The sequence below is a fragment of the Barbus barbus genome (genome assembly GCF_936440315.1).
Source record: "Barbus barbus genome assembly, chromosome: 8".
Taxonomy (NCBI): domain Eukaryota; kingdom Metazoa; phylum Chordata; class Actinopteri; order Cypriniformes; family Cyprinidae; genus Barbus; species Barbus barbus.
The window spans coordinates 6,902,120-6,924,746 of NC_136736.1; the positions used below are offsets into that span (position 1 = coordinate 6,902,120).

A 22,627-nucleotide genomic window follows, 5' to 3' on the forward strand; every position below is an offset into this window, starting at 1 on the left:
AAGCATCAATGTGACATATGGACGTTGTGAAGAACAGAAATATTTTATTATTAGATTCTGAGCACATTATTCATGAGAAGGAACGCCCTCCGAATGATTTCATCCAATCGCTGCCACAGCCTTCAACAGTGTGACCTGAATTAAAGTTGAGAGCGTTAAGTTTATAATATTTATTATTTTTTTTCTGGACATATGCCACCTACCAGCTACCTCAAGCAAGAGCTATCGTTTAACTATATTATATAACAGCTTCTTCAAATTAGGCCTGTTTATGCTTAGTCCTGTAATTGCAAGCATTTAGTCACTTTGACAGCAGTTTGATGTGAAGGAAAAACCTAGATGTGAAATTATTAAATAATTTCAACCAACAGATATTCAGTGGAGTATAAAAGTCTGAGACTATTGTTTCTTAAACACTGGAAATTAAATGTTATACATGGGAGCTGGTGTTATTAAAGCAAGAAAAAAAACAAATATGAAGAAATTCTCAAATATTTTTCAGATCAATCTTTCACTCAAAATATAGTTTGTTTATATAATTATTAAAGAAAAATATTGCATTAAATGAGATCAAACATTTGCATTTGTGGTCTAAGACGTTTGCACCCTACTGTACTTTTAAATCTATATTAAATCATGAAATCTGTTTAGTCACACAGACAAAAAGATTATAACACAGACACAAGTAAGACAAAATATACGGAAGCCTATGGAATTTGCTTAGTAAGTGGTTGTTCTAAAGTAAAGTAACACTAAGGCATTGCTGATAGACGATCAGCAGATATTTGTCTTATTATCCAAGAATCTATCCACTCAAAATATCCGGAGAGCAACAGTGGAATGATAAAGATATATAATATACAAGTCAAAAGCTCATTTGAACACTTGAGCTGTCAAATAATTGCGCTGCGCAATTTTACACGCAAAAAGGTCAATTATCTATTGTGAAATAGCATAAAGATGTATGAAGCACTGTACAGAAGTCACATTTTTGCACAATTTGCATGATAAATTTGAACATATTTGAAATCTGCACGATGAACCCTTACACCCTCTCGTGAAATCCCTATTGAAATGACTGGATTTTGTTCTTAGAATTTTGCGAGAATTTTATGCACAGAAAAATATATTACATAAACGATTTATCACCATAAAAGTTAATGTCAAAATAGCTTTAACATAATAGTTAATGTTAAGCTGATTTGTCTGATATTATTGCTTATAACAAATCTCCCCATCTTGTGTTGTGCATCTTACATTCAAACTGGTCACGGCAGAGGAGTTATAAAAATGACTTACACAGCACATTATTCACAATCTGCTATATGGCTGGTGATCTTGTTCTCTCACATTACCCTTCTTCTCATGGGAATTGCACAAGTCCCATTGGTAAGCAACAGCCATCTATTTCCCATCACTCACCGTCAAATAACACATTCAATTAATGCTCATATCTCTCTCTTCTCCATCTGTTTGGCAACATGACGACTATATGTGCCAAAATTGCTGTCAGAATACAGCTGCTAACTGATCTAACAAAGTCTCCCTAATCAAAACAGTGCAGTGGTAGAGGGTCAAAAATATTACTTCTGCTTACTCTCTGCTTTTGTGTTGTAGACAATTCTAGAGCATATACACTGAACAAATTATAAATGCAATCACTTTTGTTTTTGTCCCCATTTTTCATGAGCTGAACTCAAAGATCTAAGACTTTTTCTATGTACACAAAAGGCCTATTTCTCTCAAATATTGTTCACAAATCTGTCTAAATCTGTGTTAGTGAGCACTTCTCCTTTGCCGAGATAATCCATCCACTTTACAGGTGTGGCATATCAAGATGCTGATTAGACAGCATGATTATTGCACAGGTGTGCCTTAGGCTGGCCACAATAAAAGGCCACTCTAAAATGTGCAGTTTTATTACACAGCACATTGCCACAGATGTCACAAGTTTTGAGGGAGCGTGCAATTGGCATGCTGACTGCAGGAATGTCCACCAGAGCTGTTGCCCGTGAATTGAATGTTGGAGATGGCTTATGGTAGAGAAATGAACATTCAATTCACCGGGCTAGTGGTTGGAGCGATCTGGTGGCCCTGACGGTTTTAAAAGTACGTCCGGGCCACCGGGCCATTTATATTGTCGACCCCAGCCCAATGTAAATGATGCCAATAATGCTGCCAGTATTGATTCAGTTATATTCAAATTGTACGTAGGCTACATGAACTCCAAACAGGGTTAATGTAGCTTTTATAGTGCTTTAGGGTTAGTATTTAGGTATTTAGGATTGGTGGTTTGTATTTAGGAATCTATCATTGATGTGCAACCCTCTAAGATAGTCCTCCAGTATCTGTTTATCTCAGTTATGACAGTGGCACTGCAGGCCTGAGATGGTAAACTGTATTTCTTAATCTTTTCAATTGAAATGATAAACAATCCTAAAATCTTTATGCACAAATTGCTCCATTTCCATGGTCCTTCTGTAACTCGCCTTTTATTTTTGTATATTTCCAAATGATCAAAAGACAGCAACAGGCAGACAGGCTATGTGTTTTAAAAAAGAAGTGGAAGACAGGTGCCAAGAAATGGAGGATCAAAAGAACAAGTGATCAGTAGCTCAAGCCAAGAATCCAGAGAAAGAGAGAGTGAGTCCTTGAGAGAGCAGACATCTGAGAACCAGACATTCAAATCTACACAGAAAACTCAGACTCACGACAGATGGAGTGCTATTGCACCGGTACAGAATCAGTATCTGAGCAGGACTGGGCAATATTCAGAATTAAGAATTGGCTGCATTTCAATTAATGAGCTTGAATTTTAATTGAATTGCCTGCATACCACAGGATGATAAAGAGGAATAAGCAGTTTACCGAAATTCAACATAGTCACAAAACAAAGACATGTAATTTCTATTTTGAACAAAACATAATTAATCGCATAATTTAGCATATTTAGTGTAATTATTTAGTATAATAATTATTATTAGTAGTAGAATTTACAGTGCCCTCCATAAGTATTGGAACATTAAAGACAAAATTGCTCTGTTGCCTGTGGAGTCAAGACATTTGCAAATATGATTAAAAGATGAATATGAGACAAAACTACAGAATATCACATTTTATTATTAGCCGTTTCAACACATACATGTTTTACCAAATAAAAAGAACAGCACTTTTAGAGTTCATCCCACTCATTGATGTGAGCATAAGTATTGGAACAGTTGAACATAAGGCAGATATAAAAGATTAAAAGCTATTATTTAGTTGCAGATCCCTTGCGCACAATCACAGCAGTGAGTCTGTGACCCATAGACATCACCAGACTCTTGGTCTCATCCTTTGAAATGCTTTTCCCAGCCTTTAATGCAGCCAATTCCAATTGTTGCTTGTTTTGGGGAGTTTCTGCCTTTACTCTCCTCTCCAGCGGGTGAAATTCATGTTCAGTCGGATTTAAATCTGGAGATTGACTTGGGAAATCTAAGACTTTCCGTTTCTTTGGCCTTATAAATTCCTTGACTGAACTGGCAATATCCAAATTGCTTGCTTTTCTCTCAAAGTCAGCTCCCTCGTCTTCATCCTGGTTTGTGTGTGTCATCATCGAATGCAAGATTCAGAATGCAGAAGTAATGGATATAACGGATACGACACATTCCCTGCTTTTAATATCTGAAGAATTAATGCAACAGGACACAGCTGATCACTTAGAAAGACCTGTGAGGGAACTGTTCCAATACTTATGCTCACATCAGATAGAGGGATGAAACTATAAAAGTGCTGAACTTCTTAGCTGGTAAAACATCTATGTGTTGAATCACCCAATAATAAAATGTGACATTCTCTAGTTTTGTCTCATATTCATCTTTTAATCATATTTGTATATGTCTTGACTCCACAGCCAACAGAACAATTTTGTCTTTACTGTTCCAATACTTTTGGAGGGCACTGTATGTACTAATTTAGCTCACATCAAAGAATGATGAGAAAAATGTATCACGGTTTTCATAATGTTCAATGTTTCAAAATCAGCATATTATAATGATCCCTGATGGTGTGACACTGAAGACTGAGGGAACGACTGTTGAAAATTCATCTTTGCAGTTGCAGGAATAATAAAAATACAGTTATTTTAAATTGTAATAATATTTTACAATATTTCTCTTTACCATATTTTTGACAAATGCAGCCTTGTCAAGCATAAGAGACTTCTTTCAACCAAAATAAAAATATCTATATAAAAATATAGATGAATGGATGGATAGATTTTTAAAATATATATTTTTTAGTATTGCTGTAAAATAAATATTTTTATAGAAATGAAATAAAATCAGCATATATTTCTGAGTAAATACGTTCAAACTTTCATTATTTGTATCATCTAATCTTGTGTTTGGTAAAATCCCCCATACTGTGTATGTAATAACAAACTTTACTGTAGTAATGCTACTTTGTGGCATTACTATAGAACTACATATTAAACGGCACATAAATGTATGTACATTAGCTATACATTATCAAATTCAAATGACAAATTTGCACCTTGTTTGTTGCCTCATTCATATTTAGTTTGACTGAACTGGAATTGAGAAGATATTCTCAGCTCTTCCTTTCTGTCTCTCAGTTGTGCAGTTATCCTGTAGAGGGCTCCCTCTCATTCTCCTTTCTCTGACTCACTCCTACTCCACAGCACTCCGTCCATAAGGGAGAGAGAGAGAGAGAGAGAGAGAGAGAGAGAGAGAGAGAGAGAGAGAGAGAGAGAGAGAGAGAGCTCTCGATGTGTGGAATTCTTGGGCAGACATTGCAACCATTACACCTCTTCCTACTGTTCTGCCTCAGTCACTGTGGAAAAGGGCTATTACTTACTGCAAACGGAGGACTCCTTCTACAGAAGCCAAGAGAAAGAAAGACAGGAAAAAAGAGTGAGAGAGACAAGAACTAAAGCAACAACTGGATGACAGGAACAAACTGACTGCATTTCCCTGTTTAAAAGAAAAGAAGAAAAACGGAAGGCACTGGAGTATTTGTTCTTTTCTTTCGTTTTGTTTTTTTCTTCTTTCTCATCGTGGTGCTGGGAGACACATCATCTTTTCATTTATTCGCTCTCTCCATCATTTGCCTCCTGATCTATTTCTCCATCTATATGGTGTATAATTTTCTCTATTTATGACGAGACAGGAGAGAAGAGAAAGAAGGGGCAAGTTTGTTTGTTTTTGTTTTTTACTCTACCACTAATTTTTTACTATTTATGACCCCCTTCATTCCTTCACCTGTCCCTCCTTGCCATCTCTCTCCTCTGATCATCCCCTCTTCCTTCCATTACTCCCTCCACCCCAGAAGTGTGATGCTCCCTGAATGAAAGTTGGTTTGAATTGTGAAAGAGACTCAAAAACCATCTCCACATCTCCTAATCAGTTTTTTTTCATTCTTTTTCTTTCTCTCTTTTTTCAAACAGTTCTTTTAGTCCTCCACCATCTACCCTCATGTATCACTCTTTTTTTCCCCGGATGCTTTAATATTCTTCTAGGTAGGTTTAACGGCTCGTTTAGTGTCTGTCCGTTCTGTTTGTCTGTGTGTGTGTGTACTTGTGTGTTGCTTTTTTTACACGCACATAAAACACACATTGACACACACACACACACACACACACACACACACACACACACACACACACACACACACACACACACACACACACACACACACACACACAAACACATTAAATTTATGGACAGCCAGGTGTCAGGAATTACATATCATTTCTCCAGCACCATGCCCATTTTTACCCTTCTCCAACCCTGTCCATTTGACTTATGAACAGCAAGACATTTGTAGCCTGCCATTCTTTCTTTTGTAACACACACACTTGAAACACATCTACACACATCTGGTCTTAGGCTGCCCAGTCTGAAATATCCTCCATTCATCTCCAGTGTCCAGTGCAAGCATCAGTGTCCTTTATTTTGGTTGAGAAATCGTTGCAGACACACTTCTGTTTTGACTGAGATGGGTGAGGTTGGCGTGACTGCTTAATCTGCGGTTCTTGGACACATTTTGAACTTGTGATTTGTGTTGTTGACAGCTTCCTCTGAGCTGGTGAAACATGAAATCTGAATTGTGAATAATAGATTGGTATTTGCTCCAAATATTGATTACTTTTTTTTTCTTGTCTCATCTGCTTGCGAGCTCGAGTCCATTTGAGCTGTTATGTTCAATCCTTCATTTTATTGAGTGTTTAATTTTCTGCTGGCACTCACCAGCTTTTTCTCTCATTTTATCCATCCATCTAACACCTTTTGGACAGGCCGTCACCTACTCTTCTTGTCACAACCTCTTGATTTTCTTTGTATTCTTTAAGGGTCCCTGTTTTTTAGCTGTCGTGCATGACCACTGTATGACCGTTAGCTCATTAGAGAATGAAAACTTTTCACTCCCCACTCTAAGTTATTTATATCCCCTAATTTATCCTCCTTGAAGGAACCTTTTGCACTTCATTTTGTACATCATTTTAATTCAGAGCTGCCTTCTTTGATTTGAGATTCTCTATTAGTATTGTAATTTTATAGAATGTAGTGTATATTTACCTCTGAATATAAAAAAAGAGTCAAGAGTTTTATTTTTCCTTGGTTTTCTGTTAATTTCAAATGAATCTAAGAAAGGGATGGTGATCCAAGAAGTGTCTTTGTGACGCAACTTAAGATGGAAGGAAATCTGAACATCTCCTTTTTCCATTCATTATGATAATTTATTTTCTACGCATCGTATTTAGTTTATATACTTGTGCTTTCTTCTTTGTGACTGGTTTGAAATGTCAATTAACTTTTTAATTTATTTTTTTTTTAAAATAGGATTTTCTGTAGACATCCCGAATTCATCATCTTCATCACAATTTTTCTTATATATGGACTGTATGAAAACAAAAACAAAGAAGCATCTCACTTGCCTGTTATTGGGCGAAATGGACATATCAAAGGAAGGCGAACATCTTGTCTTATGTTTTTGAATGCTTGCACTCGTCTTGTGTATCACATTTCTGTAAACATTATCCAAATATTAATGATGAAATGCCACAGGAGAGTTAGACTGGTAAGTAACAAGATACAAATATCACACATAAATGTATTTGTATGCATTTGTAAGTGTGTTACTGTGTGTTTGTGAAACATGCCTGTCCCTTCTGTGGCTCTAAATAGACTAAACTTCATATATTACATATCAATTAAGCAATTAGTGTTGACAACTCTCTATTAGATCAACTGAAAAAAGAAAAATATCAGTCAGTTTTCCAAAGCCATCATCAAATTTGACATTTTTTCAACATCATTTGCCAGAAAATATGTGCTGAAGATATTGTTCTCTTCTTTTCCAGTAGTGTCATGAGAAGGACCCAGCAAAGGACGCACGTGGATACCTGAACCAATGACGATTTAAGACCAGACGTCGCTGCTTCAGCTCTACCAGGCACCACGCAGCTCCAGAGTTTCTGGACTTGCTCACAGATGAAAATGGACTTTTAGACTCATCAAGAAAAATCGTCTTCTTTTCACCTTTTTTTCAATTTCTATCACATTTTGTAGCCAATGTAGGCTTTGTCCTGGTTCATTTTCAATTTTAAGTACTTTTCTTAGATTTGATACAAGACTTTTAACTTTTCTTCAGTGACTGAACATCGATTTCATAGCTCATGCATTCAAAGTCTTGTCTTTTATTTTGTCTTCATTTGTGAGCCAGGCGTCTTTCTTACTTTTCTTGAGTGACTTTTCTTAATAGTTTTGATTCAGTATACAATACCTGTGCTAAGTCATCCAGCCTGGATTTACAGTAGGAGCCAACACTTTCATCCACGGTCTCTACACCAGTCCTAATTTTTGTTACCAATCTCTCAAACTACTTCAACGGTCAGTCACTCCTCCATCCAGGGCTATGAGAGGAAGAGACAAGACCCAGCTCACATCAACATGCAAGAGTTGAGGAGAGAGAATGGGAGTTGGGCTGGCAATGTTCAAGGTAAGGGAAGAACTCTGTTTTCTTTTCCGCTCTGATGTTTTATATTACCTAATGAATAATGTACACTACCATTCAAAAGTTTGGGATCTGTAAGATTTTTTTTTTTTTTTTTTTTGGAACAAAAAAATCTGTTTCATGGTTTCCACAAAAATATTAAGCAGCACAATTGTTTTCAACACAGTCAATGATAAGATATGTTTCTTGATCAGCAAATCAGCATATTAGAGTGTGACATATGTGACTGAAGACTGGAGCTGAAAATTCAGCTTACACATACATTTTAAATATATTAAAATAGCTAAATATTATTTTAAATTTGAATAATATTTCACAATATTACTTCATATTAACAAAAAAATCTGTAAAAATATAAGTAATTTTCCATATTGATTTTTACAGGCGTTTTACCTGTATTTCAAATTTTGTGCTTCATTGCGTTGTGTTTTAGAGTAGTTGGAAGTGTCTGTAAAATTTATGGATAATGTCCTGGCGGAAAATTACCAGTACAATTTACTTTTTTGTGTTTTTTAAACAGTGTTTTTTACTGTATTTTTATCAAATAAATGCAGCTTTTACTTCCATTGAATGACCATCAAAAGAGAAAATGATTTTTGCCCACAGTATGGTGCTAATGGTCCTAAACGGACCCGGCAAAATCACTTCGTTTAACTTATCAACTGGCATCCAGTTAACATCTTTTTTTTAAAAAGTCGATTTGGTGCAAAAGTGTTACACAACTTGGCAGTTCAATCAAATAATGAGTCATGAAAGAGATGTTAAATAATTTTACGCTAATTTATCACAGTGGAAATTAAGTATAATTGTATGCTGCCCATTTTGACAAATGTAGCAGGTTATACTCAACATATACAGAAAATTTGCATGGAATAGATACTGTAACAATTTTAAAGCTAGTAATGGTAGGATAATATTCTGAACATTGCCAGCAATTCTCGATCTTTGATGTGCACTTTTAAGCACGCATGTTCACTCTCTCTCATCGCCATTTTATCTACTGTCACTTACTCGAGGGCCTTAACGCCATGTCTGTTTTTCCTTCCAGGGCTGTCATTTTCTGTTGTCTCAACGAATGTGTGTGTTTGTGATCCTCAGTGCGCCATTGTCTTATTTTCATGCAGGCGTTTGCCTAATTTACTCTTGGTCGTGCTGCCTTCTATCCAGTTTGAGTAATGTGCCTGTGGTCTGGGTCAGACATTGTAGCTCTATGGGTTAATGAAAGCAAGAGCAGGAGCGATAAATACTGAGAAAGAGAGAGGGGGTAAGAAAATAGGGTGAGAAACAGACGGAGAGGTCAGGCTGCCTTTCACTCTCCTGCTCTCTTTTCTCAAGCTGCTACAGAGATGATCTTGCTCGCCGTTAGGGAAGACATGAAAGTAGTTAACGCATCTGAAAACGTCTGATGACGCTTCCCCCTCGTATCGCCCTCTTAAGATGCGCCGCTTCTGATTAACGTGAGGTGACAGCCTTTTTTACCCACGTCATTGGGGTCGAAGCAGCTGTCAATCAAGCTTGACGTTAATTGACGGGGACCAGAGGGATGAGGACAGTGTGGAATGTCTTTCAGAGTGAAGCATCACTCAGAGATTCTGTTGGTGTGGTAACGGAGCCTCTGTTGGCATGGCAACGGAACATAGGGACACGAGGGCATTCTAGACTTTCAATGATATAACTGCTACACAGAGATGGTACAAATCTGATTTTGTGTCAGCCGTTGTTTCATAAATAATGATACTTACGCTGTAGACACCTTGCTTGTGTATACAAATTGGCTGACGATGTACTGCTCGACATTGCACTGGTGTATGTGTGTACCGAATGAGTAAACAACGGGCCTATATCATCCTGAAAACTGGGGAAATTTGACTTGTATAAATGTTGATAATAGTCAATAAAAGCCTCTTAGGGATGCAGGGATGGATGATGAAACATGTTAGATGTGTAGTGTTGTTTTCGGTGCTTATTTGCTTTATAGTTTTGCAGTGAAGACAGTGAAAGTGAATTTGGAGGGATAGAATGTTGTGTACTTTCCAGTAAAGGACTGTTCATTTATTATTATTAATAATAAAATGTAATAATATAACCAAACCTGGCTCTTGCCATGAACACAGCCATAGAAGCTGACATGGCATTAAAAAAAGGAAAGAAAAAAATTAATAATAATGTAAAAATTATTATCATTAGTAAAAATAAAATGTATTAATAAAGTAATCAAATATGAATAAGAAGAATTGTATTATTATTAATAAAAATAGCAATAATAAAAATAATTATAATACTTCATGAAAAATGCACAATAACATTTCGGAAATCCAATATAGCCAATCCAGTTATAAAATACAAAATTCCTACTACAATTTGGAAAGATCCTAATGTGATCATTTCCAATGTGATTCCAACCAAAAAATATTTATTTATTTAAACAGGATTCATATTTGACTTGTTTGGCTTGAAATTCATTAATTATTATTGATTATTTTAATATCAATAGAAAATAGAAAGATAGTAGATGTAGAGGTGTATGTACAAAAAAGATAAAATAGAGATTTTTTTATTTGTATTAATGAATTATTAAATTGTATTATGTATTTTTCATAAAAGCATTATCCTAGTAAAAAAAAATCCTTAATCCAGTATAGGAATTTTGTTAATAATTTTGAAGGATCCTAATGCAATAATTTCCAAAATGATTCCAACAAAACTAATTTCACTTTATTCAGTAGGATTTTATTTTATTTTGTTTCTTATTTTATTTTATTTTATTTTTGGTTTCAAATTATCATTAATTATTAAATATCAGCAATAGATAATAGAAAGATAGCAGATGTAATAGGTATATGCAGAAAACAACCGATAAAACTGAGAAACAACTGACTTATAAAGGAAAAGAGCTCTTAACTCTAAGCTAAACTGAATGAAATTGAAAGTGTATTTTTTTTTTTTTTTTTTCACTTGGGTACAGCAGTATATTGTCAGATAAAACTGAAAAATGAAAGCAGGTTACAGAGTTCAAACTGTTGTCTGCTAAAATGCATAAACACTTTTGTGTGAAAGTGTTTGTGGCAGCAGGAGAGATGGATTGACATGACATGGAGGTCATTATCCTGCACTGGTCTTTTCTCATCGGCTTTAACAGTATTGACTAACAAATTAAGGGGATCTGGTTCCAGTGTGTATAAGGGGCGCATTTAACAGTGTTCTCCCGTCACCGTGTAATCATAAACATGACAAAAGCAATATCTAATGGCACAGGTCAGTTTGCAAAGTGTTACGGCTGTGTGTGCATGTGTGTGTTTTGATCCCCCATGGCGATGATTTACCAGTTTATCAATGTGCACCTGTTGTAATTCACACCTCTATCACCATAGGAGTGATTTTGGCTCTCGTCCCTAAGATGGTTGAAGCTTAGCCTTAATCACAGCACATGACTTCATTACAGATAGAGTTACAGTGACTTAATGAGCTCTTGTCCGGTCATGCACAGTGTCGTAAGTTTCTGAGATGAGTGATGTGCATATTTAATGGTGTAATTTCATTGTCTTTCATTATGTCACTTAATGACATTCTGCTTCTTCGGAATGGAGGATATGGATGAGAAAGTTGCCAGTAAGCGGATCTGTACTGCAGACAACAGTCAAGATATCATTATACCAAACCCTGCAGTTCAATACCATATTTTGCTTTGCTGTTATTTTTTGTGAAGTGTGAAATACTGGATATATCAGATTAGCTGTCACCTAAAAAATGTTTGGTCTGCATTTTCTAGCTGTCTGCCTTTACTGCAGGGGTGCTCAATCCTATTTCTGGAGATTTAACATCATCTAGAGTTTAATATAAAACTCTAATCAAACACATTGTCATAGGTAGTAATGGTCTTTATGTCAAAAGGTCAAGACTTGACTGGTTAGTATGGCCCAGATAGATGCTGTAATCTTGGGGCATTCAAAAGTGACAATATTTCTGCAAGACTCATAAAAATTGCATTTGAATATATTAGTAAATGTTTTTGCCAGAGGAGAAGTCTTAAAAGTTTTAACTGTACAGTACTTTCGTTTTTCCCTGTCTTCTGTCTTCATGTCACACCTCGGAATAGTCACTCAGGAAAGAGGAAAGATCTTGACAGATTGAGTAATGATTCATGTTATATAAGTGTAATAAAAGTGATTTCATATATTTTTTTGTATATACTGTATATATCAGCGTTGGAAATGAATGGGGGCTTGGGGCAAAAATTCCACTAAATTGAACAAAAATGCCCCCCAAAATAAAAAAAGGGGGCACAATTTGTGTGACATGTGAATGAAAAGTGTGGCATTACATTTACAGGACTTTGCCTCAGATTTCTTTTTGTGTGAGGTTTGCAGCATTGAGCAATATAACCAATCACACACGTTTCTGTTGAGCTTATGAATGAACATCCAATCAGAAACGTTTTGATTTGTCAGCGGAGAACACTGAGTTGTTCAGTGTGCGCGCTCACTGACTGAATTCTCAATCTGCATTCGCAAATTCTCTCATCATAAACAACAAAGAGCAGAAAAGATGTAAGTAAGAGATTGATTTTGCAGTGTAGCACCTTTCGTGATTATAAGGGTAGGTTTTGCGAAAGTGTATAAAGTTAACTCACATTATACTGAGGCCATGGACTGCTTCAGTGTTCTTTACTCACCTCTCTTTATATAATATATAATGTATTCCCAGATTGAATAACAGTTTTGTTTTTCATGCTTTTCATTTGTCATCTGTAGCTAACCAGAATATGATGTGCTGTTTCCCCTCAAAATCTTTCTGACTGAATTCTGCTCGATTTTACATGTGTGTTCATTATAAAATTTCATATCAGGGTCAGAAATTCATGTAGCTCATTAAGAGGCAATATTAGCCTCCCTGGAATTCATTTCCCTTTGTAAGGGATATTTTATAGTTCTCTCATCAACAATCATTCATATCATATTGCAATAGCAGGAACAATAATCAACAATAATAATTTTGTAACGATATTGCAGCATGATACATATATATATATATAGGCCATTAACATTATGCAATTTTTGTCTAAATTAATGTGCATGAGCAGTCTGTATAAATAAACATAAATGCCCTGTCAGATGCAACTTCTCTTCCAGTTTTGCAGTGTAAAGAAGGCTTTTGTTGATGTTGAAAAAAAAAGATTTGTAACAGTCTATAGTATTGTGATTGATTGAAGTAACTGGTTAAATGTCAGTATTTAAAAAAGAACATATATTTAATAAGATAATTAAAAAATGGCCGTATAAAGGAAAAATAACCCTTGAAGTCAATCAAATATTGCCCCTTAATGAGTCAAAATTATTGGCAATGTCAACAATAATAATAAAAAAATTGCCAAATATTTTTTTATTGCCGAATGATCTCTTATGACCAAAATGTGTAATGTCTCTTATAAAGACTTGAATGGTCCTAATAACATAACTGTTGTGATTTTGTAGCATTGTAGTTAATTGCAGGACTTCAAATCATCTACTGGAATCGTTTTCGGCTCAACAGGCAGACCAAACTATTAATGACAACGGAAATTTAATGACCATCTGTAGAGTATTTTTGAACTTTTGAAGTGCTGTTTTTGACTCAGTGACCTGCTTGTAGTTGTGGAATACCATTATTGGGAGTCTGTGATTTTATGAGTATTCATTCTGTACCCTAGTAAAGGATGTCCATCACATCACAGGTCATGCTCGTATCTCAGTCTACTTCCACCTCCCTTCGATGTACATTAGTGAACGCTACATGGTGTATTACAACGCGCTGAGGATTGGACGATTGAGTGATTTGGGATGGGGCTCATTGTTTCATGGTAACCATGTGCTGATATTCATTTGGCCTAAACAAGGAACAGCTTGGTAATTAATTACCCATGACCAATGGGCAGGGGGGTGAGCCAATGCTCGCGTGTGATTGGTCAAAACAGAAGCAGGCCATCACCAAGCCCTCAGGGGAGGAAGTGATCTCTCACCCGAAAACCTGCTCAGCAGTGTGTTCGTGTCTGTCAGAGTGTGTACGCTCTGATACAGATGTTATGATTGCAGCCATTCATAACACCTACAGTATTTGGCATATATACAGTAGGTAGCGCTGCTTTTCCTCTGCATCTGCTAGCCAAAAAACTTTCCACGTAGAATCTCACACATTCTGTGTGTTTGTATAGGTGTGTGAAGTTGTGGGGATGTAAGTTCGGTTTGTGGGCACATATGGATTTGCATACGTTTGGGGCTGTGTGTGTTTGTGAATGTATGTGTGTGTCATATGCTTGTGTGAACATATGTCTGTTCCTTTGGTTGTTTTTGTGAGTAATGTGTTTCTGTGTGCAATGTGCATATGCCACGTAATGCATGATTTCCTGATCTAAACTCAAACTTTGATATTTACTGTATGTTATAATGTAAAGCTGTGTAATTTCATGTCAAGTACATTGGGTGGGGTGGGTTTTAACAATTTCAAAACATGTTAATTAATTTATTTATTTATTTGGTAAAAACCATGCTGAATTTTTTTCAAGGATTTTTTTGATGAATATAAGTAAAAAAAAACAGCATTTATTTGCTTTTAAATTTATTTTTGTACTATCAGTTTTTATCAATTTATTACATCCTTGCTGAATAAAAGTATTATATATTTATTTAATTTTTAAATCACTGAACTGAAACATTTTAATATTGGTGCACATCAAATAAACAGCGAAGTCTTCTGATTTAGATACACCAGTTCTGTCATATAATATTCAAATCATGTTGATTATTTTCTACTTCAAAATAATTTTTGCTTCTTGAAAAACCTGTTTGTACATAGAGATTCACCTTAGACAGTCGTGTCTGACAATCCTGATTTTACCCCTGTAATGTGTCTAAACAGACCAAATCTATTCAAAGATATTCAAGGTAAACAAAATGATTGCCCCCCAAAAAAATCTGCTTTAATACCAGGAATCTTGATTTTAGCATCTGTGCCTCAGTTGCAATCAGAGCAAACCGTTGCTGGCTGTTGTTTAAGCGTCATTATGTGGAGAGAGGACTTCAATAAAGGTTACAGCTCAGAGGCAGTAGTTCATAAACACTGTTTAATGGTACCGCGCTCACACTGCTATGACAGATATACCTTAGAGACCAGATTGTGTGCGAGGTGTGTGTTTGAGCACCACGTATGCTTGCAAGGAAGCCAAGACAGAAGTGCTGGCTAAATGTCTAAGTATGAAAATGAGCTTAGTTAGCGGTAAATATCAAGACATTTCCCTGTGATAGTGTTATTTGCGTGTAGGTTGGTGTGTGTGTGTGTGTGTGTGTTACATGTACCCCAGGGATTATTTGATTTAAAAAGGCAGGCTGCATACCTCCATAGTATTGCACTGGATTACAAAACAAGCCTAATCTCTTACTTTAAGCATGGTCTGTGTATGAGTCCATGTGTGCATATGGTTTTACTGTTACAAACCTCTGTCATCTCTCCATGCTGAATTAAATAATGTTTTTTGTGCGTTTCGGAATTGAATCAACTGTCTCGGGTTTATCGGAATTCATTCTGTATAACTGCATCAATGAATGTTAATTCAGTTTCTGGTTGTTATCAAAGCTTTCCCTCCCGCTCTGAAACAGAGCTCGTTTGAGATGGGAGGGAGTCTGTGATGGGCTTTTGTACAAACATTTTGTTGAATACATAATTTATTACTTCGCCAGGAAGAACTGAGATGGAGGACGGCGTAGAAAAACGCCTTATCTGTGTTTCCCGAAGCAGTGAAAGAAACCGAGATATATTACAGTGCTCAAATGTACACATTTGTTTTTATTCACTTCACATCCTCTCTCGCCCTCTAAAACGTGCACAATGTCTGGATACCCTATGAATCATCTGTCACGCATGTTGTGTAGTCTATACCCTTCCCTGTGTTAGTTTAATGGTGTCAGTTTCACTAGTAAGTCTTGTTTGGTTTGCAGCAATCATGTTGGTTTGGGTCGAGTTTTGATCAGCGACTGCTTTTGAGATCAATAAGTCTTTCTAAATGGCATTTTAGCTGACACCAACAGACTGGTCCAGGCCTATTGGAAGCTTTCTGACCATTGTAGCCAATCTGGGACCCTTGGGGACCATTCTCACATCTTAAGCCAATTGCCAATCAGGCCTGAGGCTGAGCACAACTGAAAATCAAGAGAGAGCGATCTATCGGAGCAGGCAGATGCATGGATATTATACAGCACCACGGGGAATGTGTGTGCATATGTAGCATTTTTTGTCATCTGTGTCAGTTAAACTTAAGATTTAGTAGCCATCCAGCAAATGTTGAGCGACTCTGGAATTCTTCTCAACAAACATCCATGTACAGTGACAATGCAGCTTGGGTATGCAAGCATGTACAGTATATACTGTATGTATGTCTGGGAGCATTTGTACTGAAGAAGCAAGTAGCTGACAATACAAAAACAAAACAAATGTTACAGTAGATGTGTGAAGTATTTATGTAATGGGGTTAAAAACGAAAAAGGGTTTTCAAGGATCAAAACAATAGATTTTTACAGCTTTCCTTTTTTCCATACATTAGAATGTGTCCTGTTTGATTAAATTTTTTTTCAGAAAAAACATCATACATTGGCCATGATTTAAAGAAGACATCCACTAAAATGTCATTCAGTTTAACAGTATTCATACCAAAAAAATCTTGTCAGGCATATTTAGAAGAACATGAATCATTGGATGACATTAAAAGTCTCATGGTGGATCATGGTGCAAAAAACAAATTAAGTGAAATTTTAAATCTAATCTTTTCCACTACACAGATAGATAGATAGATAGATAGATAGATAGATAGATAGATAGATAGATAGATAGCCAACCTCAATGGACAAACTAAATTTAACTGAGGGCAGGATTTCCACTCAATAAATATGTTTAGAACCACCCCTCCCCCCGCCCTACATGATCAAGTAATGTTTTATTTTTTTTAACTCTAATAATAAATTATGTAGAAATTCTTATATTTTTTTCCCTATATAACGATAAGAGAGACAAAGCTTGGTTGAGATGTTTCTATTTAAAACACATTAAAAAATCTAATATAAAACAGATGTGCAATACAGTTACTTACTGTAAAACAACCACAAGAGAAAACGGAAGATATCCAATAGCTGTCAAAATAATCAATACGCTAGATAAACATTTGCTTTTTTGTTAGAACAATGGACTATGGAATATTATTTCACCCATATTTTAATATTATATTTTCACAAAAGCAATTTGAAACTAGTAGACACTTTACTTGCATTTATTATGCTTTCTGTGTATACAATTTCTATGTATCACTTTTGTAGATTTTATTTGATGCAGACACCAAAATAGGACGTCTCGTCTTTGACTCAAGAAGCACTGAAATGTAAATGACTAATGTGTAGATTACCATCCACAGCGACAATGCTTCAGAAGGAGATAGTTACTGTTATCTTCCTTAAGCACTTCGGGTTGACTTTTAAGACAAAATACAAGAAAACCACAAAATACTAGTGAAAATCAGTGCCTCCATGTCACTGTCATTGGCTGATCATGCAATAGAGCTCATCCATCAGGTTCTCACCAGACTGCATTTTGGCCTGAATGGATCAAATTAGTGAAAATGGACAGATTAATGAACTGCAGAGCAAATAACACACTCACTTGCACTTCCATGGATATTTGCACTTTTATTAAATATTTTTGCACTGTTTTAAAGAATTGAAATGAAATGACAAAAACAATGACATGAAACGCAAAATGATTTACAAGTGAGCTAAAGGATTACTCAGTTCAGTTTAAATATATTATATTATATAAAATTATTGTATTATTAATAATAATATACAATTATTTTATTAAGTGAAACAACAGTCGTAATAAATAAAAACTATAATAAATTATATACTATGTACAAACTCAGTTTTAAAAAATTTATATTTAAAAACATTTTTACATTGTGCTATGGTTTTGAAAATGGTATGGTAATATAAGCATGTAAAAAAACATTGGTTTCTTCTTTGTACTGTAAGGAAAATGATCTTCCTTATGCCTATAACTGAATTAACATTAAAAGAATCTGAACATGAATTTTCCCTCAACTAATACCTCTGAAACACAAAGATTTAATTTCAGAAGTCTGCTACATATAGTTGTGTGTGTTTTACATGTGGATCAGCTGTAATTCAGTTCAAGCATTTCAGACGATTCTCTAACATACAGTTTGAAAAAAAAAAAAAACATTTGTGGAGCTGACATTGAGCCTTTAGGCTTCTTAGGAGAAAATGTGTGGGAGGTGTGTGTGTGTGTTTCATTTTATGTTATTTATTTATTTATCGCAAGAGATGGTGGTATCATGTATGTTCACAATTTGTATAAAATGCCTTTTTCAGTTGACTGTGAATAGGTGTTACTATGGACTTTAAGACTATAAAATCTATATAACTGTGTCTGTATATAGCAGTCTCTGTTTTTGTGTGTGTGGAGGAAGGTTCATTTGAATAGTTGCTATGGAAACCAAGTGCTGTTAAAATGAGAGGCAGAGCCAAATAGAGCATCTTAGTCTCTCCTCCCTCTCTTGTTCACCCAGCTGCTGTCCTCCTAGTCTTCTATCTCCCTATCTAGTGCTTATCCTTCCGATCTGCGTGCTTCTCTTTGCTTACCTACTTTTAATGAGCTGATGATTAGAACGCTTTCTCTTTTTCGTCACTGCTCTCCTTCTGTCTCTGCTTCATTTATTTAGTCCCCTAATTTTCTCCTTTTCGTTTTTCAATTCCGTTTTGCAGTTCCATCTCTATACTTTTCCATTCCCCCTCAACCGATTTCTCTCTCTTTCTTCCTCCCACACTTTGTCCTCCTCCGTCTCTTCTCTCGTCTGCAGCAGAAGAGAGCTAATTCACAATTAGCATGTGTACCTGCAATTAGCACTGACAAACCTCCAATAATTAGCCTTGTAAAAGCAGTCTTCCTTTTTCAAGCGGGTTTGCTTTCTTTCTGAGCAATGCCTCCCTTATGTTGTCCTTTCATCTTTTTGTCCTCCTCTTCACCCACCATGTTTTTCTTTCCCTATTTTTTGTGTGCCTGTTCTTTAAAGACCCCTTGAAATGTTGTGTGGCTGTTAGCTGGCATGTCATTCAGTCTTTTAGCCTCAAAAACAGGATGCTTTTGGTATAATATGCTTTTCCTCACAGAATGGAAAGTCACTTAACTTAGAAAACTGTATTTTCTTTTGCACCATTATTTAAATAGAATTTATATTAGAATGTATTTTAATATGTAATTTATTGCTGTGATGCAAAGCTGAATTTACAGCATCATTATTCCACTGATCCTTCAGAAATCATTCTAATATGCTGAATGATGCTTGAGAAATGTTTCTTATTTTATCCATGTTGAAAACAGGTGGATATTTTCGTGAAAACGATACATTTTTCAGCTTTTTTGTTGAATAAAAAGTTAGAAAGGACATTGTTTATTTGAAATGGAAATCTTTTGTAGCATTACAAATATCTGTCACTTTTGATCAATTTAATGCATTGTTGCTGTATGAAAGTATTATATTTACTGTCCCCAAACTGAATGGTAGTGTACTATATGTCCATGCAAACTTCCTGTTTTAATGGAAAACATGTCTACATGAAACGACAATGATCAAGCAGTTTTGTGTTTTAATGTGTTTCAGAAATGCCATTATTAACAAACAGATACAAACATATTAGCTAATGACTAAATTGTTCCACACCTCTGCTAATGAAAATGGCTCTAAATAACAAGTGTTTTATAAAGTCTTCACAGAAAGATAATTGGCAAATGTCAGTCACTGTGTGTTGTGTGTGAGTGAATATGCTGTTTGCCGATAAATCAACTTGTATCTTACTCGTCTAATGGCATTTGGTATTCAGTGTACGCACACTACTCTCTGTATATATACAGGGCTGCTGCTGGCCAAATTGTGCCCTAAGCAGGATTGCATTGTTGTGCCCCCTCCCTCAAATATTATGGAAGTAAAAAAAAAACAAAAAAACAAAAACAAAAAAACACTATAGAGGTCAAAATAGAACTTTAATAAAATATAAAAGTAAATAAATTGTATTATTTATAAAGTACAACTGTAGCTCAGTTACCTATGGCTATGACTTTATTAATACAGTTGTCTGATTGATTTTATAGTCGCAAGCATTCAGAATTTGTTTTTCTTAATTTTATACGATAAAACCATGGTTAATTTTTGTAAGGGTTTTGATGTCCACATGTTTTGTTGTTGTTGTTGTTGAAGAAATTATAGAGGCTGTGTCATCTATAGCAAAAAGTTGGCCAAAATTAAAGATCAAGTGGATATATGAATTAAATGTTTGGTCAAAATAGCATGTTAAACAAGGATTTGATCGTCCTGTAAGTGTAACAGCAGCAATTACCAGGCCTTTGGCTCCCTTTGCAGGCATTTGTAATGACATGTAATGTACATAAATTGTTTATTTTGTATTAGCCTACTTTATGTATTTTGATGAATCATATAATTATTAATTAACCAATCATTATTGCCTCATTATTTTTATATAATGCATTTTAAGTCATTTTAAAGGCTGTTGGCTTTGGTCTTTTTTTATAACCACAAAAATTATTATCTTAATACTTCTTTGTAAATTGCTATTTGAAGTAACAAAACCATGGTTAATTTGCTGTTACCATGGCTACAAGAACCATGAATTGATTTTATTTGTGTTAAAACCATGGCTAATTTTCATAAGGGAACATAGAAAGTCAGATTATATGCGTTGTTGGGGGTTAAATTATTACCGACATTAAAACACGTCAACAGCCAAAAAAAATTCACAGGATTATGAAGTGATGCACGGGCTTCGTTTTCACTTTTTTTTTTTTCTTTTCTTTTCTCGGTGCCGGATTGCTGATGTCTTTTCACGGGCATAGTTGTCTATCAGTTATGATCATTTGCATTCATCCGCAAATATGAGGTGCAAGCGGTTGCGGATGCAGGAATGTTCAAGTGTTTTTTTTTCTTCTTCTTTGTTTTTTTTGAGCAACTGGGATGGAGCCCCCCTGGGAGTTGGTGCCCTACGCAAACTGCGTACTCTGCGTATAGGGAGCGGCGGTATAGTTACTCTCTCTCTCATTGTGCTTCACAATCAAGGTCTTTTGAATTGCATTGTGGTGCATTCCCCAGCATTGAAAAAAAAAGTGTGAGAACCAAATGTTACCAGAATTTAGCTAAATCTGACAAAACCTCCATTTGGGATGTCAGCCATGATTATGGCCGCCAAGGTATGACGGCTACACAACTGCTACCTAAGCATTTTAGGTACAAAGATTGTTAAGATGAGGATGAATTATGCTTTCCTATGAGAAACTTTGGCCAGATTCTAAAACACAACACATGTATTTTTTTAGTGGATAAAGAAAACTCAGTATCCTGCATTAAAGTGTGTAATAGTTTGAGGACCAAATTGTTATCAGACAAAACATGAACTGCCTTTGTTTTTTGTTTTGTCCTGTTTTTGACCCCCCTCATCAGAACGCTCTGTTTGAATAGGCGTGGCGGATTGTAGGCTCAGAAGTAAACACCCACTGCTGTGATTGGCTTATAGTTGTGTATGTTTGACAGCCTACAACCTTCACAGATAGATGCTGCAGTGATTTAGATTAAAAACACTTAAACACTCATATGAAACGAACTGTAATAACAAAGCAATAGTGACTACGTAATAAAAACAGTTACTCACACGTGTGTGGTGTGACATTACTGTTGGTTCCAAAATATATTCAGGAAAGCATGCGTCGAATTGTGCCTTATTTGTAGACACATCTGAGGTGAAATGAAGTGAACAAAGGACCGAGTTCTTACTGACGTTGTCTGGAAGTTAATTTACTCTTTCCTAACATTGGAATCAGAAAGAAGGCAATGCAAAGACAATGCAATGCATTTTCCAAAACTTGGCACTGTACATTGTCTTGTTGTCTTCGGAGCCATCTTTATTGTTTGGTTTTTGCGTAGACCTGCATTCGCCCCTCTTGTTATTCACACTACATGAGCAAATAGGTGGGCGGGGCTAAACAGGCAGCGCTGTAGAAGCAGGCGTTGATCTTTTTCTGTGGAGGCAGAGCTTATCCACACCATTACACACCATCTTATACACACCATCACAGAGTGGCACATTCCACAAGCTGTCGTTTTGGCAGACTGGCTTCAATATAAGCTGTTTTTAGACTAATGACAAAGTTTTGAGTTCTGAAACTTAAAGGATATTTTTAATAGTACAGATAAAAGATCAAGGGAATTTTGGTTTCTCAGTTCATGACCCCTTTAAGGGTACAAATAATTCAACTATATTTTTTATCAAAAATTTGATTTGGGGTTTGTTCTACTAATTTTAATTAGCTTTATATATATATATATATATTAGAAATGTTTAGTTTTAATGTTTATATGTCCTTAGTTAGATAAACCTGTGTGTGTGTGTGTGTGTGTTTGTGTGACTGCTGCAAACGACCTCATTTCCCAAGACTGCCTATGTTTCTGTGATTTCTGTCCAACATATTTCAATAATGAAGACGACAAACCCTTGAAATGAGGACACATGCTCTTTTT

General features: G+C 35.6%; 1 protein-coding gene across 1 annotated transcript in view; it reads left to right on the forward strand.

Annotated features, from left to right (window-relative positions):
• Window positions 1-7,971: 7,971 nt before the first annotated feature.
• The window catches only part of LOC306874206 (glutamate receptor ionotropic, NMDA 2B-like), a gene marked incomplete at both ends in the record, with an annotated part of 110,395 nt that continues 95,739 nt past the window's right edge, over window positions 7,972-22,627 (forward strand). The window contains one exon of the mRNA XM_079424074.1: window positions 7,972-7,998. Within this exon, the coding sequence (XP_079280200.1) occupies window positions 7,972-7,998 (27 nt within the window). The remainder of the gene's footprint in view (window positions 7,999-22,627) is intronic.